Source organism: Vipera ursinii (genome assembly GCF_947247035.1).
Source record: "Vipera ursinii genome assembly, chromosome: Z".
Classification (NCBI taxonomy): Eukaryota; Metazoa; Chordata; class Lepidosauria; order Squamata; family Viperidae; genus Vipera; species Vipera ursinii.
Genome location: NC_139517.1, coordinates 82816194 through 82833032, shown reverse-complemented (window position 1 = coordinate 82833032; position 16839 = coordinate 82816194). Strand labels below are relative to the sequence as shown.

At 40.4% G+C, this 16839-nt stretch overlaps 1 protein-coding gene across 2 annotated transcripts in view; it reads right to left on the bottom strand.

Annotated features, from left to right (window-relative positions):
* Positions 1-363: 363 nt before the first annotated feature.
* Positions 364-16839, bottom strand: part of NGLY1 (N-glycanase 1) — a 27526-nt gene continuing 11050 nt past the window's right edge. For both annotated transcript variants that reach the window (XM_083376820.1, XM_083376821.1), the window contains exons 4-11: positions 16395-16614; positions 15622-15743; positions 13857-14002; positions 13536-13646; positions 10655-10819; positions 8663-8848; positions 7434-7611; positions 364-1235 (exon numbers count right to left, since the gene is read on the bottom strand). In XM_083376820.1, coding sequence (XP_083232946.1) covers positions 1063-1235; positions 7434-7611; positions 8663-8848; positions 10655-10819; positions 13536-13646; positions 13857-14002; positions 15622-15743; positions 16395-16614 — 1301 coding nt within the window. In that variant the 3' untranslated portion in view covers positions 364-1062. The remainder of the gene's footprint in view (positions 1236-7433; positions 7612-8662; positions 8849-10654; positions 10820-13535; positions 13647-13856; positions 14003-15621; positions 15744-16394; positions 16615-16839) is intronic.

Genomic DNA, 16839 nt, shown 5'->3' with positions numbered 1-16839 from the left:
TACATGGACGGAAGTAAGAAGGGGTACCATAAAGCTCCGTCTTAGCTCCAGTACTCTTCAATATCTTCATAAATGACTTAGATGAGGGACTAGAAGGGGAAATCATCAAATTTGCAGATGACACTAAGCTGGCAGGAATAGCCAACATTCCAGAAGACAAGCTCAGGATCCAAAAAAATCTTGATAAACATGAGCAATGGTCCTACCCAATAAAATGAAATATTTGGTAGTTATGACAGATTGAAGGTTGATTTCCTAGCATAAATATAAGATGCTCTTGAATAACTATTAACAAAATGAAGAACAATAGCAACTTTATATAAAAATGTGGATCACTCAAATTTATACAATATAACAGGCTTATCCAAATTAGATATTTTATAAAAGCTCTACATATATTTTTATATTGGAATTGTACATATTTTAGGAACAAAATATATTTAATATTTTTCTAGATTACAAGCTATACCAAATTTGGAATAATTAGGAATAACAAAACGTACATCAACATTATCTCTTAACAAAATTTCATTTTTAAAAACTAAAGTTTAAGTAAATTAAAAATTACAAGAAGCAGTGGTAACTATACTATTAGTTTATTTTCATATTGGTAATCCAGTTGTCTACTATAAAATTACAGGGAAACAGAAATGTTAAAATATCACACAAAAGTGGTTTTTAAAAATAACATTCCAGAACCCAGATTTAAGACACTAAAATCTTCATTCCATACTTAAAAAACTTCTTTTACAGATTAAATATTTTAACATTTTAAAATTTGAAAGAATATGCAGGAGATGCTATACACGATTATTTAGCTTCTTTTTTAATTGTTTTCCTCTGTATAGGTATTCAGAGAATTGCTTTTTGAAGTAATAAAATTTTATATCCTTTTCCCCTTTGATATGTTTCTTTCATTATTTTCAAAGAAAACAAAGTAATGTAGAATTTCATTTCATATTAGTGGTCTATTTTCAGTGATACTGAATATGGTGTTTTTGTACCATTCATTTACTTCTGAAAATAATTTGTCTGGAAGTAGTTTCATCAGCATATTGATATTCAGAAGTCACTCAATTTTATAATTATCTCAAAACAATCTTCGATCTCTTTTAAACTTTGTCTAAACAGCTGCGCATGTTGCCATGCAATATTGCCATCTCCTCCACTTAGTTCAGCTTCTAAGATAAGATTTGTTGTGTTGGAAATATCAGGATAAGAATGAAGCATTTTATCTATGAAATGGAAACAAAAAAAATCCTGTTAAAACAATTTATATATCTATATATCTATATCTATATCTAATATCTATATCTATATCATCTATATCTATCTATATCTATCTATCTATCTATCTATCTATCTATCTATCTATCTATCTATCTATCTATCTATCTATCATCTATCTATCTATCTAAAAGCTCTGCAAACTATTTATTATACAATAATAATAATTGCTTAGACCATTTTCAGAATTAGACCATCTGATGTACATTACACATATTTGGAAACTGGCATCTGTATGGTACTACTGTTCCAAAAATGATTCCAGAAAATGAGTTTAACTAGTTGCCACAGTCTCTATAGCAGGAAGTAGCTTACAAAATGCAAAACATATCCTTAAAGAAAAGGGCCAGGTTGCACTAACAGACATTAATACAAAAGATATGAGGGGGAAAAAACTCATGAAAACTATAAAAATATTACAGAACACCCCTAGCAATTTCTAAGTTTCTGTACAGTTACTTAAAGAGAAAGGATTCGGATGGGAGAAGAGGGTCAAAGAAAGTTCAGAGAAAGATGTTCTGTTTTACTGACACTACTTGAAAATACCTGATCAAAAATTAATTTATAAGATAAAAGGGACAAGCAGAGATCCTTCATCCCCTACTCAGAACAAACTGAAATAGGTAGGAAAACCATTTTAATAATAAGTGTATTTATAAAATGTAAGTAGCTAAATTAAAATCCCTGATTTAAACTATAGCCAATTAAAAGTTGAACTCAATTATTCATAAAAACCCTATACAGGTGGTCTTGACTTACGACTATAATTCAGCACAAAAATTCTGTTGTTAAAGCGAGACAGTTGTTAAGGGAATTTTGCCCCATTTTATGACCTTTCTTGTCAGAGTTGTTAAGTGAATCACTGCAGTTGTTAAATTAGTAACATGGTTGTTAAGTGAATTGGCTTTCCCATTAACTTTGTTCGTCAGGTCACAAAAAGTGTTCATGTGACACACACACCCAGGACACTGCAAACATAAATACGAGTCAGTTGCCATGCTTCTGAATTTTGATCACATGACCAGTGTGATACTGCAATGGTTGTAAGTGTAAAAAAAAGTCATAAATCACTTTTTTCAATGGCATTATAACTTTGAATGGTCATTAAATGAACTGGTGTAAGTCAAGGACTATCTGAACGGAATAGCGTGGATTTTGCTCTGCTTAAGACCAAAGAGATGCTGCAGCACCCTACGCCTTTTTCACCCCATCTCACCCACTGGGTCCCCACATGAACTAGGCCTGCTTTCGGGTTTCACACACAAGTTTGTTTGCTCGGTCATCAATCACTCACTTACCTTTTACAGTAGCTCTTCTTCTCGAACCTCTGCAGATTGCATTGGGGAAGGAACAACAAACCTCCATCCCTAAGCCACCTAGCCCAGAGCAAGCATGCTTTTGGGAGCAGGCCAGGGATGGTATCTAGCAATGCAGCTCAGCAGTGCAGCCTAGGGATGGAACATCTCTCTTCCCCTGCAGTGCCTTTCTTTCTAGCCCAGGCATGCTAGAAGATGTGGAAAAATTAAAGTTTCTGGGACAAAGCCCATTTTTATTTTCCCCCTTGCAACTTCTAGCCTCTCTTTCTAGTCTGGGCATATGAGATGCTACAAGCTGCAGTAAAGAGATATTGGGACAAAGCTCTTCTACCTTTGTTTCCACCCTCGCAACATCTAGCCTCTTTTTCTATCCCTTTGTTATATTTTTCCAATGCTTCTCATTAGCAGACAGACAGCTGCGTGGCAGGCATGGGAGCGAACAAGGATCATTGGCGAAGGAGAGATGTATGCAGTTGCCTTTGCCAGGTCCACCACTGCCATTCCCAGAACAAAAGACAGCAGCAGAACCAGCAAAGGTAACTGTCCAGCGTTATCCTCCAATGCTTCTCACACAAAGGTTGTTGTGTGGTGTGTGAATACAAGTGAGAAGCACTAGGAAAGAAAAACAAGCTGCTTTTTTTTTAGTACACATTTCTTCATTCTGGAAGTGACCACTCTTTTAAAGCACCCTTAATTCATTAAGGCCACTCTGAAAATGCCAAAGATGGGCAGCTTGTTCTCATTGCTAGTGTGATCTATGGAACTTGCAGATGGAGATCTATGATAAAAGGTAAGTGAGCAATGAGTGAAAGAGATGGGGAGGAGCATGTGGGACCCTAAGGGAGGAAAGCAGAGCACAGGTGTTCAGAGGGTCGGGGTCACATTGGGAAGTTTCAGGAAAGGCCTGCACTAGATCTCCCAGAACCCCATGGCACCTTGTGCTCTGCTTAACAACCCATGCATTCACTTAATGATTACCGTATATACTTGAGTATAAGCCGAATTTTTCAGCCCACTTTTTGGGCTGAAAAATTCCACTTCGGCTTATACTCCAGTCAACAAAAAAAACTTACCGAGGACTTGTGCGCGGCCGAGGCTTTGGTGCTTCCGGGATCGCGCGCACCTCTCCCAAGCCACCGCCGTCCGAGACCTGCCGAAGTTTGGGGAGGTTTGGGGAGGTGCGCGCGCACCTCCCCAAACCTCCCCAAACGTCGGCAGGTCTCCGTTCCTCCGCGCCCTGCCTGCCTGCTTCAGGGCGCGGAGGAACGGAGACCTGCCGACGTTTGGGGAGGTTTGGGCGCCTCCCCAAACCTCCCCAAACGTCGGCAGGTCTCCGTTCCTCCTGCCGACGTTTGGGGAGGTTTGGGCGCCTCCCCAAACCTCCCCAGGTCTCCGTTCCTCCGCGCAGACCTGCCGACGTTTGGGGAGGTTTGGGCGCCTCCCCAAACCTCCCCAGGTCTCCGTTCCTCCTGCCGAAGTTTGGGGAGGTTTGGGCGCCTCCCCAAACGTCGGCAGGTCTGCGCGACGTTTGGGGAGGTTTGGGGAGGCGCCCAAACCTCCCCAAACTTCGGCAGGAGGAACGGAGACCTGGGGAGGTTTGGGGAGGCGCCCAAACCTCCCCAAACTTCGGCAGGAGGAACGGAGACCTGGGGAGGTTTGGGGAGGCGCCCAAACCTCCCCAAACATCGGCAGGTCTGCGCGGAGGAACAGAGACCTGGGGAGGTTTGGGGAGGCGCCCAAACCTCCCCAAACTTCGGCAGGAGGAACGGAGACCTGGGGAGGTTTGGGGAGGCGCCCAAACCTCCCCAAACGTCGGCAGGTCTGCGCGGAGGAACGGAGACCTGGGGAGGTTTGGGGAGGCGCCCAAACCTCCCCAAACTTCGGCAGGAGGAACGGAGACCTGGGGAGGTTTGGGGAGGCGCCCAAACCTCCCCAAACGTCGGCAGGTCTGCGCGGAGGAACGGAGACCTGGGGAGGTTTGGGGAGGCGCCCAAACCTCCCCAAACTTCGGCAGGAGGAACGGAGACCTGGGGAGGTTTGGGGAGGTGCCCAAACCTCCCCAAACGTCGGCAGGTCTGCGCGGAGGAACGGAGACCTGGGGAGGTTTGGGGAGGCGCCCAAACCTCCCCAAACTTCGGCAGGAGGAACGGAGACCTGGGGAGGTTTGGGGAGGCGCCCAAACCTCCCCAAACGTCGGCAGGTCTGCGCGGAGGAACGGAGACCTGGGGAGGTTTGGGGAGGCGCCCAAACCTCCCCAAACTTCGGCAGGAGGAACGGAGACCTGGGGAGGTTTGGGGAGGCGCCCAAACCTCCCCAAACGTCGGCAGGTCTGCGCGGAGGAACGGAGACCTGGGGAGGTTTGGGGAGGCACCCAAACCTCCCCAAACTTTGGCAGGAGGAACGGAGACCTGGGGAGGTTTGGGGAGGTGCCCAAACCTCCCCAAACTTCGGCAGGTCTGCGCGGAGGAACGGAGACCTGGGGAGGTTTGGGGAGGCGCCCAAACCTCCCCAAACGTCGGCAGGTCTGCGCGGAGGAACGGAGACCTGGGGAGGTTTGGGGAGGCGCCCAAGCCTCCCCAAACGTCGGCAGGAGGAACGGAGACCTGGGGAGGTTTGGGGAGGCGCCCAAACCTCCCCAAACGTCGGCAGGTCTGCGCGGAGGAACGGAGACCTGGGGAGGTTTGGGGAGGTGCCCAAACCTCCCCAAACTTCGGCAGGAGGAACGGAGACCTGGGGAGGTTTGGGGAGGCGCCCAAACCTCCCCAAACTTCGGCAGGAGGAACGGAGACCTGGGGAGGTTTGGGGAGGCGCCCAAACCTCCCCAAACGTCGGCAGGTCTGTGCGGAGGAACGGAAACCTGGGGAGGTTTGGGGAGGCGCCCAAACCTCCCCAAACGTCGGCAGGAGGAACGGCGACCTGGGGAGGTTTGGGGAGGCGCCCAAACCTCCCCAAACGTCGGCAGGTCTGCGCGGAGGAACGGAAACCTGGGGAGGTTTGGGGAGGCGCCCAAACCTCCCCAAACGTCGGCAGGAGGAACGGAGACCTGCCGACGTTTGGGGAGGTTTGGGGAGGCGCCCAAACCTCCCCAAACGTCAGCAGGTCTGCGCGGAGGAACGGAGACCTGCCGACGTTTGGGGAAGTTTGGGGAGGTGCGCGCGCACCTCCCCAAACCTCCCCAAACTTCGGCAGGTCTCCGGACGGCGGCGGCTTGGGAGAGGTGCGCGCGATCCTGGAAGCACCGAAGCCTCGGCCGCGCGCAAGTCCTCGGTAAGCTCCGGGCGGTCACTTGCTTCGCGTCTCCTGAGGGAAGGGGGGGCGACTGGAACGGGTGTGTTTCCTCGCCTGCTGGGCGCCGCGATTTGCCCGGGGAACGCGCGGGCCCCGAATGGCAGCGTGGAGTGAGGAAGCGGACAGCCAGGGCTTCCCCGAGAGCTGCGGCCACACAGGGTATTCCTGTGTATTCAGGCTTGCAAAATGGCGGATCGAGCCTCTGCTGGCGGCAGAGGCTTGCAGAGCGCGGATCCGCTTATACTCGAGTCAACAACTTTTCCCAGTTTTTGGGGGTGAAATTGGGGGTCTCGGCTTATACTCGAGTCGGCTTATACTCAAGTATATACGGTACATCTGCAGAACAGGGATGAGGGTTGTTAAGTGAGGCAGTTCCAACTTTTGACTGTGAGTTCCATTATGACTGTGAGTCAAGGACCACTATATTGAGCAAACAATAGTAACTCTTGAGACAAATATTGTTTTTTAAACAAGTGCAAAATTATATACATTTATTTGTAACATGTAACTCAAAACTCAATTTTATTGAGGACTGCATCAGCATTAGGGTTGCCCTCAAAGAGCCAGTTGCTGTCCACTTCTCTCCCTCAGGCTTGCCCCACCGACATCTCCCTTTCACCTCTCTCCCCCCTCCTCCTCATCCTTCCATCAAAAGCCCTCCTTTTGTATCTTCTCCTCTGCTCCTCCATGGGTTCACTCAATGTCCGGCTGGCCTTTTCATGCAGCGCTTATCAACTGGAGCTGTGTGTGCTGATTCTGGAGTCCCCGCCAAGCCCCAGCAGGAAGCACTGATCCTGGGATCTCACCAGAGCCCCAGCAACACCGCAGCTCCAGCTGACTCTCTGCCTGAAGACTGCTTGCAGCTGCTAACCATCCTTGAGACCACCAAAAGCCCCGATCAGCTGGAAATGCATGGCTGATTCCAGGGTCTCAGCAGAACCCTAGTAACACTGCAGCTCCAGCTGACTCTCCCCTAAGCCTCTCTGGCACTTCCGCCACGTCAACTCTCTCTCTCTCTCTCTCTCTCTCTCTCTCTCTCTCTCTCTCTCTCTCTCTCTCTCTCTCTCTCACACACACACACACACACACACACACACACACACACACAGCTACATATTCAATCATCTCCTACTAGTCTGCTTGTGAGCCAAGATCTCAACACATCACAATCATATCTGGACCACGGGCCTTGAGTTTGACATGTCTGCTGCAACTCTCATGGTAACAACATAATCCTTCGGTTATTTAACCAGAATTAAATCCCACTATATTCAAATATTTATGAAATATATATGAGAATTCAGCTACAGGTTGGAATCAGATTTACAAATATAGTTAGAATTACAGTATAAACCAAGAAAATTTGAAGTTCTAGCCTCTTCTCACACCATTCTGAAAAATGAAACATTTGGGTTGCTTTGGGTTTTATTAAAAATTATTAGACATGATGTATTGTTAGCATTGGATACTCTATATTATTACAACCTTAATTGTTAATATTTTTGCACTGTTGTAAATAGTTATTAAATATTATATATATACCTCCATTAACATCAACTGCAATGCTTCCAGAGTGCAGCGTCCACTTTACTTTTCCACTCTCAAATGTTTGGTTGGTGGTTCTAATGGAAATGTTGTCTATTTTTAGGCCAGCAGAGCCACATTCAAACTTCCAACAGATGTAGCCATATGAGATGCCTTCCTTTCGAGCTAAATAAACCTAGTTAGAATGATGAAAAAATGTGATGTTAGCTACTGAATTGCAGTGCATTAATATTGTGATATTACTCAACGTAGTACATTATCACTTCAGTGATACCAGTGAAATCTTAGTTAATGGTGCTGCTTCTTAAAAGTGCAAATCTTAGTATATTTAGTCATATAGCCTACTCTTATGTGTAGTTTACTTCCTACCAGTAGTAAATGCTGAGCATTCATCCTATTAAAAATAATAACTTCCAAAAAGAATTCTAAATATAACTTAGTAGAATTAAAAGTTACCTTATGGTTTTACAATAAAATTCATAACGCAGATAGTTTTATAGACTATTTAAAGGTATTATGCTTTACCAAATAATTACATATCTGCAAGAAAATAAAACTGCAGATATTAAAAATCTATTGAGTAATGAGGCACATATGTGCTAAAATATATTCAGATCACGACTAATAGGATGATGGTTTAGTCCCTTGCTTTGAAAATAGTATTCGTTACTATCAGCTTTAATTAAGAATCATATATCTGGAGCTGCACAGCTGAATTAGATGCAGCACAGCACAATTAAGATATGCTTTGGTTAGAAAAGATATTCTAAACTGATATTATTGATACTCTTAGAAAACTGTAACAAATGCTGATATTCAATTGTATATTTATTAACAACAATAAGAATTGTTTATTTGCTTAGTGTAGAAAAATGTCTATTACCGGAAGAAAAGAGGATGTATTGGATGGTGTAGTATTGGGTTTAGTTTGAAGAAGCTTACAAGTACCACATAATTACTAATGGACTCAGTCATCACGTTGTCTATTAAGCACTTGATTGTAAAAATAGAAAATTAATAAAATATTTATAAAAAATAAATGTTTATTTAGTAAGGTCATACTGCAGGTACAGAAGACACCCACTAGATACTCAGAAAAGATTCAACTGTTCTAAGGAGTTACCAATTGCTGCCATATGAGCATCCCTGCATGCATACCAAGCACTTTTCCCCTTTAAATACAAGTCATGGGCACCCCTATTTTAGCATAACAGTTTTTTACTTACCATTTTCCAGTCTGATTCAACCTTTCTCCCTAAAGAATCCATTTTCCAAATGCCATTCTCCCAACCACTGATTTTTTCATTATTATTTGATATTCGTGTGTAACAATCTTCCACTATATTATAGCGGAGGTGAAAAAGCTTGGAGGCTTTCTCTTTTACAGTTGGAATAAATACTATTTCTTTAGTCTAAATAAACAAACCCAAAACATAAAGTTAGTTTGTTAGAAGTTTAATAAACCTCACTAATAAATAATATGTATCTGATACAAACATTTTATATAATATACAGTCATGTAAAAAAGAATGTACACCCTCTTTGAATTTTATGGTTCTATGTATCAGGATATAGTAGAAATCATCTGGTCCATAGCAGTTCTTAAAAGTAAGTAAATATACATCAGATGAATAACATACATGACATATTATACCATGTCATTATTTATTTTACAAAACAAAAGCCAAAATGGAGAAACGGAAGGAGGAATAAATTTACAAAATGCATGCATTTTGTATGGCTTTTTCAGGTATATGATTTTTTTTAACTAGATCGGTACATCACAAAATTTTTAAAAATGTAAAAATAAAGGCAACTACATTCATATTCTCATTAATTTGATATATGAGAACAACAACAATAATAACAGTTGGGAGGGACCTTGGAGGTCTTCTAGTCCAGAGTTTTTCAACCTTTCACCATTGTACCACTTTTAGGATATGGCAAAAATTCGAGTACCATCAGTCGTCTAGCAAGGTATCAAAAACTTGATGACCCCCCAAAAAAAGGACAAAAAGTGATGAACTACAGGTAGTCCTCGACTAACAACAGTTCGCTTAGTGACTGTTCAGTTACAATGGCACTGAAAAAAGTGCCCCCCCAAGCCACAGCTGAGCAAAACACCTGGCGGCGCTCTTCCTCCTGTCCTAGGTTTTCATTGTTGTGAGCATTTGTGTTGAGGATTCGCAATGGGGGTGGGGTAGGGGTGTGTTTGGTTTTTATTCCACCCATCTGCTGGGTGGTTGCAGCAGGTTTTAGTCACTTCACACGACCCTGGGACACTGTAACCATCATAAATATGAATCAGTTGCCAAGCATCTGAATGTAAATCACAAGACCCTGGAGATGCTGCAACATTCCAGCTGACTGGCACTTCTTCTGGGCTCAGAAGCGCCAGGATCAGCGCCAAGTTCCAGCTGGAGCCTGGCACTGATCCTGGTTCTTCCACTGAGCCCTGACAGCCCCAAAGAAGCGCTGATCCTGGCGCTTCCGCTGAGCCTTGACAGCCCTGCAGTTCCGGCCATCTCTCACTCAGGCTTGTGCGGTGCTGTCACCGGTTCAGCTTATTCCCCTCCCCCACTACTTTTCTAGGATAGTCGTGTATCACCTGCCAGGTGCCAATTTACCACAGGTGGTACCCGTACCACTGGTTGAAAAGCCTTGTTCTAGTCCAACCCCATGCTCAGGCAGAAAACCCTATACCATTTCAGACAAATTGTTGTCCAATCCCTTCTTAAAAACTTCTAGTGTTGGAGCATTCACAACTTCTGGAAGCAGGTTGTTCCACTGATTAATTGTTAATTAATTAATATTAACAAATGAACCACACATTTTGCTAACATACCTAGAGACATGATTGTACTTACAGTATTAATTAATGCTAATATTATTTTTAAAAATGCTTTGTATTTTAGTTGCTTATAATTTTAATATCCCAGTAATAGGAAGTTGAAGCTAATCTAAAGAATAAATAAACCTGCTTTTCTTTGTTCTATTTGCTGTTAAAATTTTGATTCTAATTTGTTCTTGATGAGAGTAAAACAAATTGAAAAAACTAAATTACAATTTTGGGCTGAAATAAATAGGAGAAATCTTTGGCAACTAAATCCTACAAAATATAAGCATAATTAATTTTCTTTAAACACACATCAAACTAACATGCCACAGTTAGAGCTTACACTAAGAATTCTAAAATTGCTATTAGATGCTATAAATACCTGTAAAGCAATTTCACCTCTGGCAACTCTCCAAGCCAATGATCCAGATTCTCTTCCACCAAATTCTCCTGGCTTTGGTGTTTTTGGAGAAATAAACTCAACAAGCTCTACTATGAGTCTCTGTAAGAGCTCATTTTTTCTTGCCTCACTCAGTATTTGCTGCCTCTAGAATCAATGACAACAATAAAATTACATCAGATTTTTTTTTAATACCTATGTACTCAGAAGCAAATATTCCCAGGAAACTGAAGGATCAGAATCTGAATTTCATTGTAACAAATCACGTTACAAAAATAATTTATAATAACTTATTTCATATAATCTTAGGTATCAGCTGCAATTTGTATATATGTATGTAGGTACGTACACATTTATTATTAAATTTGTATGCTATTGAATCGTTCATATAGAACATACAATAAAATTAATTTTAATTAGCATTAATATTAAAGCAGATAAATATGAAGATAAAAAATGTTTGAAGTATTTTATCAATGGTTTAAATCATGCTGTAATGTGGAGTCAGATAAAGTGACAGTTCTGTTTACAGGCAGTTGTCAATTTATGACCATTTATTTAAAGACTGTTCAAAGTTACAGCTGATTTTAAAAAGCTACCTATGATCCATCCTTGAAGCTATGACTGCCACCCACCTTCTCCTTGCAGTAATATAATTGTATTCAAGCCACTTGACAACCTGCTTGCACTGACATCAGTTGTAGTGTCCTATGGTCATGTGACTGCCATCTGCAATATTTTTAGCTGTTTTCTGGTATATGGTTTTTTCTGACAATATTTTCAGACAAAAATGCCCCCTTGGGAGAATGGAGTCACTTAACAATCCTGTAATATGCTTAATGAATATATGATTCACTTAATGATTGCAGTGACTCACTTAACAACTGTTGTAAGAAAGTGGTAAAATTGAGTCTGATCACACAATACTTCCACTTATGACTGAAACATAAGTGAAATCCCAGTCCAAATTGTGTTTTTAAGTTAAGCGCTACCTATAATTCTGTTGCAAGCATGACTATTGGTGAAATCCTATGTATGTTTATTTAAAAAGTAAAATTATATAGGATTATGTAGTATTTCTGGATAAGTGTTATGGTTAGGGTTATAAAGCACAGAAGTTCATTATCTCTAGCTGTTTTAACATTAACTTGGATTTATGCTATTTGAAAATTTTATTCTGAGGTTGGATTAGTTCTGTACTGTAACAAATAAAAAACATTAGGAAAAACATATTTGGATGGATCAAAATGTTATCCCATACTCATAATCCTTGACTAACAATCAAAGTGGGACTTGAATGTCTGTCATTGACTGATGTGGTCAAAAAGTATGGTGTCACATGACCACATCGCTTAGGAATGGCATTTATGACATTCACCGATGTCATTGTTAAGCAACTTTACCAGTTATCAAACAAGGACCCTCTCCAAACTAAGCCATTCCAACCTTGGTATCTCCTGGTCCTGAACACTGGTTCTTCCAAGTAAGGGACTGCCTCCCCTTCAACTCTCCACTATTGCCCATTCCCCACATCTCTACCTTTTTGGTCGTTCTACATTCCGTGTTCCAAGGCAGCAAGCCATCCCGCATTCTGCTGCCTCAGTTGACCTTCACTCTTTTCTTGCTCCTGCTGCCATTAAGGTGTGCCCAGCTGGCCCTTCATGAGGTACCTGTTGACCACATGAGGCCATCTTCACCAGGGCTTGTGGGAAAATTTCCATGTAAAACCTTGTGCAGCGAGCAGCTGTGGCTCAAACAGCATAATTGTTCAGCAGGGGGATCAAAGATTAGCTAAGGGAATAGGAGCCTTGAAATGCAGGGGGCTAAAAAACCATAGATGGGAAGTGCCAAGTGCCCAAATTTTGACCAAGGGCACTGCAACAGCAATAACATCAGACGCTGGCTTTGTCCCTTAGTTCAGCACCACCAAACCTTGCATGATTACTGAACAAATGGTCCTAAGTCTATGATTACCTGTATGAATGTCTGTCCTTGGAATATAAGAATTAATGTTGTGGGTAACACAATACTTGATAGTTTGGTTAAAAAGGTTAAATTCCTAGTGACAGGTGTTTTGTCCTATTAAGCATTACACAAGTCTGTACTAAATCAGATCAATGATGAATCAATTTAAATCACATGAGCCACCAACAAATCTATCTACATATAGAGCATACTATTTGTTATAATAATTGAACATTTCAGAGGAGTAAATCATTATTTTCATGAAAGCTATCTCTATTTTTTATTGATAACCCTAAGAAACAAAAAGAGAACAGCCATCATCTTCAGAGAGCAACATAGACTCCAGCAAGACTTAACAGATATAAAGAAATCCAAAATTGCAATGTCTGCCAAAATTGGGACTTGAATGGATAAATCTGAAACACATACAGGCAACTCTAAATGGAATCTGCTAAGCAGATATCTTTCTCCAACTGAAATTCTTGGGGTGGGGGAGATTTAAAAATCCAAGAAATTTACATAACAAAAATCAAGAACTTTGGTAAGGACTTGAGGGAAAAGAGATAAAAATCTGACTCTGTGAAACAAAATCTGTAAGAGAGAATGCATGTCACAACAGGCTACAAGTCCACATAGTCCTCTTACTCTTTTCGAAGAGTGCTATGTTCAGTTGTGCAGCAGCTTATCACTTATATGGGGAGGTGTGCAATTTTTTTCTTGCCATCACTTGTAATTTACATGCAGCTAATTTTCCATACAGAAATAGCACGTTATCTATAAGTCTGTTATATCCTCTCAATTAACTGAATAGCAACAGGTTACATTTTCAATCTTTAATTCAAGACTAGTTTGAATTCAGCTTTTCTGTAAATTTAACAGATAAATTAAAACTACATACTATTTTGTTAAGATTATTGATTGTTTCTCGTAGCACAGTTTCTTTGACCTGTGTCCTTCTAGAAAGCACTTCTTCATGTTTACAAGAGTAACGCCAGGTGACATCAACAATCTGAAAAGCACAAATTATGAAAGAAAATACCTTATACAACATTATAGAGAGAAAATACACTGAATTTCAGGCATGTTAAGATTAGAACTATTCCAATGAAGAAACAATATTCTCCTTGCTGTGCAGTTATACAACTGCTTTATCAGAACCAATGCTACAGCCAGAGCTACTTGGAAGATCTGTTTAATTCAGTAAACACTGTTCACCTACCTCCTCTTTGGAAAAGGCAATAATATAGGACAATTTTTTCCCCCATCCAATCTCATACAAAAGGGGTTTATCACAGACATTTTCACAACAGTCACAATGAAGCCACCTTTTCTGTGATACAGAATAAACTTCAGTCCATACATGATCTGAGAAAAAAAAAGAGAAGCAGTGAGCATTAAAAAAGATTCTTCTCAATTTTAGAATGCTGAACTCCTCAAAGAGAGAATTTTTTTACAACCCTGAAGTCCTTTATTTAAATTTCATTTGCTCATTTAAATATGTACCCTCCCCATGTTGCATTACCAAGGTCACTTAAAGAAAAAGCATGATGACATTGCCTAACTGTAGTGACAACTCCTGACTTCGACTGTTAAGAAAGGAGATTAGACAAAATACACAAATAAAGGTATTGATTATAGTATTAATCTCTTTCTCACTTTGTTCCTTTTGCTATACATTAATAGATTTCAGGGATGCGGTGGCTCAGTGGGTTAGGACGCTGAGCTTGTCGATCAGAAGGTCAGCAGTTTGGCGGGTCAAATCCCGAGTGCCGTGTAACAGAATAAGCACCTGTTACTCGTCCCAGCTTCTGCCAACCTAGCAGTTCAAAAGCACATAAAAATGCAAGTAGAAAAATAGGGACCACTACGGTGGGAAGGTAACAGCGTTCCGTGCCTTTGGCGTCTAGTCATACTGGCCACATGACCACAGAGATGTCCTCGGACAAGCGCTGGCTCTTCGGCTTTGAAACAGAGATGAGCACCAGCCCCTAGAGTTGGAAACAACTAGCACACATGTGCGGGGGAACCTTTACCTTTACTAATAGATTTCAGGATGTGATACAATTAATACAATTTTATTTTTTGCTACATTGGTAAGTTTATTTTGCTAAGTTTGTTTTAGCTAGATGATTATCAAAAAAAGACATCTAAATAAACAGACTGACTAAGTAACAGTTACGGCAAATAAAAAGCTTGTTATTTTCTTTCAACCACCTTCCAAGGATTCCATAACTACAGTTCCAACAATATGAATACCTTCTTAGTTCTTTTAATAGTGGGTCACAGAAGACAGTCCCCTTAATAGGTAAATACTAAAGAAACATCGCCACAAGCCTCAGGTTATAGACTTCTCACTGTGATCTGTTAAGTTTTGTGTGTGTGTGTGTGTCTGTGTGTGTGTGTGTGTGTGTGTGTGTGTGTGTGTAGGCTCATAGGATCAGAAAATTCTATCTTTCTGATTTTCAACCTCAACCATAAACCTGTCAGTAGAATGGGCTGAGAAAATGTTCTCAAAAAGTTCTGTGGATGAGGCCTCAAATTGGATATCCCCAGTTCCTACCAAACTCTCTTAATTATCATACACTGCTTATCAAATATAGACCAACTATCTGCTTCCTTCCTAGGTCTAATCTTTTGGTGAAAAAGCTTTTTTACTACTTCCCTTTCCCAATTCCAAATTTATGAATCTATCTGTGTCTCCAAAATAATTTATTTCATTTCAGAAACTCTCTTAGTCAAGATGATAGGTGTGTGTGTTAGTAATAATGTATTCATACATGAAAATTTAAGAGGCCACACCAATTATGATGCAGGTTACAACTGTAAACTCGGTGGGATTTTAAAAAATAGGATTGCACTAATACTATAAACTGTAAGTCATTAAAATGGCACCTGGAACAGCACTATTGATTAACAATTTCAGAGTACTTATGGAACATTTTGCAGTTCTGATTTTAACATAAGGTATTCTAAAACAGCTATACCTGTTGCATCCCAAATGTATCTTGCTTCAAATCCTACTGCTCTACAACAAAGTGTAAAGCAATTAGCCCATTCACCACAACGCCCTTGTCTAATTTCCAGGAGCTTCTCAGGATTGTTGTATCTGGAAACATAATTTTTTAAATTATTACTATAAGAACCAAAATAATACAATTATCTTAAAAGTTTCCCCATAGCATAACAGCTAGAAATTAATAATAGGTCAAATATTATTATATTGAAATTTGTCTTTTGGATTATTACATCCAAGAGTTCTTTTAGACAGTCATCATGGTATTTTAATTGTCTTATTTTTCTCTCCTACCACTGTTTCTTTTGTGAAACCCCTCCCCAAAACACTTTATGACTTAAATACCCTAAACATTTTCTGAATAATTATCTGAATAAACCCAGACGTATAAAGTCCTATTACTAGATTTCTGATTAAAATAAAACCTACAAAACTAAGATTGATATTTTAATATTTTAAATTTATTAATTGCATTGCTGCTCAACTCCAGATTTTGTGGTAAATCTTGTAAATCTGAATGACAATCTTCCTTCTGCTCACCAATATAATTTAAAAAGAAATCAGAAAGAAGATAAGGCACATATTCTACTCTAAGTGACAGCAGAAAACAACCAATGGTTGTTGTGAGTTTGCATTATATATGGGATTCCCAATTATGCAGACTGAAATACAAATGAGATCAATATACTAAATTAATAATGTCTAATACAAACTCAATTGTTAAAGACAATTTACTAAACTCACCTTGGGAACCTGTTGCTGAACTGGCATTGGTTACAGAAATGATTTTCAACTCTACTTGCATCCCATCTCAGGTCATCCTCATTAGGTGACAAATTATCTTTAGTTTCTGTCTGTCCCCCACATTTGCTACATGGTAGGCTATCTACCCACTTGAAAAAACTACATTTAAACCAGTTCATGAGCTCCACCAGAAGAATATCCTCTTCTCTCAGAATACAATCTACACATTTAAAAAAGAATTAAAATTAAAACAGGCATCCAGACATCAAATTGGAATAACTATTTCAGGAAATACACATAATTAAAAAGAAAATAATTTTGAAGAAGCACCAAGAAATAGTAACTTTATATCAAATGTGATATAGCTTCTAAAATATTCTTATATTTTAGGGAGACATTAATTGGGCATTTGAATCTAAGACACAGATTGCTTGTTCTTTACTGA